Source organism: Trichinella spiralis (assembly GCF_000181795.1).
Source record: "Trichinella spiralis strain ISS 195 chromosome Unknown Scfld4790, whole genome shotgun sequence".
Lineage (NCBI taxonomy): Eukaryota > Metazoa > Nematoda > Enoplea > Trichinellida > Trichinellidae > Trichinella > Trichinella spiralis.
Genome location: NW_003531729.1, coordinates 1 through 1,166, shown reverse-complemented (window position 1 = coordinate 1,166; position 1,166 = coordinate 1). Strand labels below are relative to the sequence as shown.

Below are 1,166 nucleotides of genomic sequence, written 5' to 3'. Positions count from 1 at the left end.
GAAAATGCATGCAGTCATCTGTACCATCTTTCGTTCGAATATGTAATCATACGGATAACCATCACATGATAGTCTCTCAGTCTGACCGCACTATTCAACATGATCACATTTCTTCATTGTAATATTGATATCATAGATTGTGAGCTCAGGATGTATTAGAATATTAGATTCATGCTACAGCTTGTTTAAAATTGACACCATCAAGCATTTGCAATTTCTGAGAATCAGTGAAAGACAGTAGTTTTCCGCCTTTGAAGGAACTCGCACAGAATCGATGTAAATCCTCGATAGTGACTTGTCCATAGAATTTTTTCACTTCGAACATATCGACTACTGTTAGGCATCCGCCATCATCTAATTTTCTTCCTCCATAATTATCCCACCTGCTGGAAACCGGGCAACCTCCATCAGCACTTCCTCCCATAAGTAAACAGATTACTGACACGACCAGTGAAACTTTAGTCACCGCCATCAGCACAGTCTAAAAATATTCTGTTTAAATATCAAATATGTGATGATTTCTAGATGAATAAAATAAACTGCATCAGAAACTGATGAAAGTATTAACGGGACTTTATTAAACAATAAATGTTTCCCTTCTAATCAAATAAAAGTTTACCATCAGAAATTCAACTGAAGTAAAGCTTTAGAAAAATATAAATATTCAGCGGTTTTGAAAAAATGCCTAGTTTTTTATAAGTACATTTATACTAAAATTGCACTGTAGAACAAATTCAGGTCAATCAACAAAGAAATTAATAAATTAGAATTGGAATAATTTCTTTCTCTCAGTAACCATGATTATTAATTCATCAAGATATCTAAAAATACTACTTACCAAATTTGATCGGAGAGAACTTAGGCAAAAAAGACACTTCATCGCAGTCAAAACGAGAAAATAATGAAATCTTCTTATATCATGCCATTTATAATGAAGACACTTTAAAATGTAAGATACATTTTAAAGAGCCTTTTAAAGTTCATTGTTTAAAGTTCCTTTCACAAGTTTAAACATTTTTGCTAAATTCAAATTACATGATTTTGAAAAAATATGATTTGTCTTCAATGTTTATTGGGTATAAAAAAAATAAAACAACAGTATTAAACGTATTTTTACACAAATTTTTCAAAATTATTTTGGCAATTTTCGAAATACCACCTATATT

The 1,166-nt window shown here is 30.9% G+C and overlaps 1 protein-coding gene across 1 annotated transcript; it reads right to left on the bottom strand.

Annotated features, from left to right (window-relative positions):
• Window positions 1-169: 169 nt before the first annotated feature.
• On the bottom strand, window positions 170-472 carry Tsp_14453 (cell wall hydrolase/autolysin). The gene has a single exon (XM_003367127.1). It carries the CDS (start codon window positions 470-472, stop codon window positions 170-172), a length of 303 nt encoding a protein of 100 aa, XP_003367175.1.
• Between the last annotated feature and the right edge of the window lie 694 nt (window positions 473-1,166).

Bases quoted from the DNA above. Each gene is read 5' to 3' on its own strand.
- Tsp_14453 (XM_003367127.1), bottom strand. From the start codon at position 472: ATGGCGGTGACTAAAGTTTCACTGGTCGTGTCAGTAATCTGTTTACTT.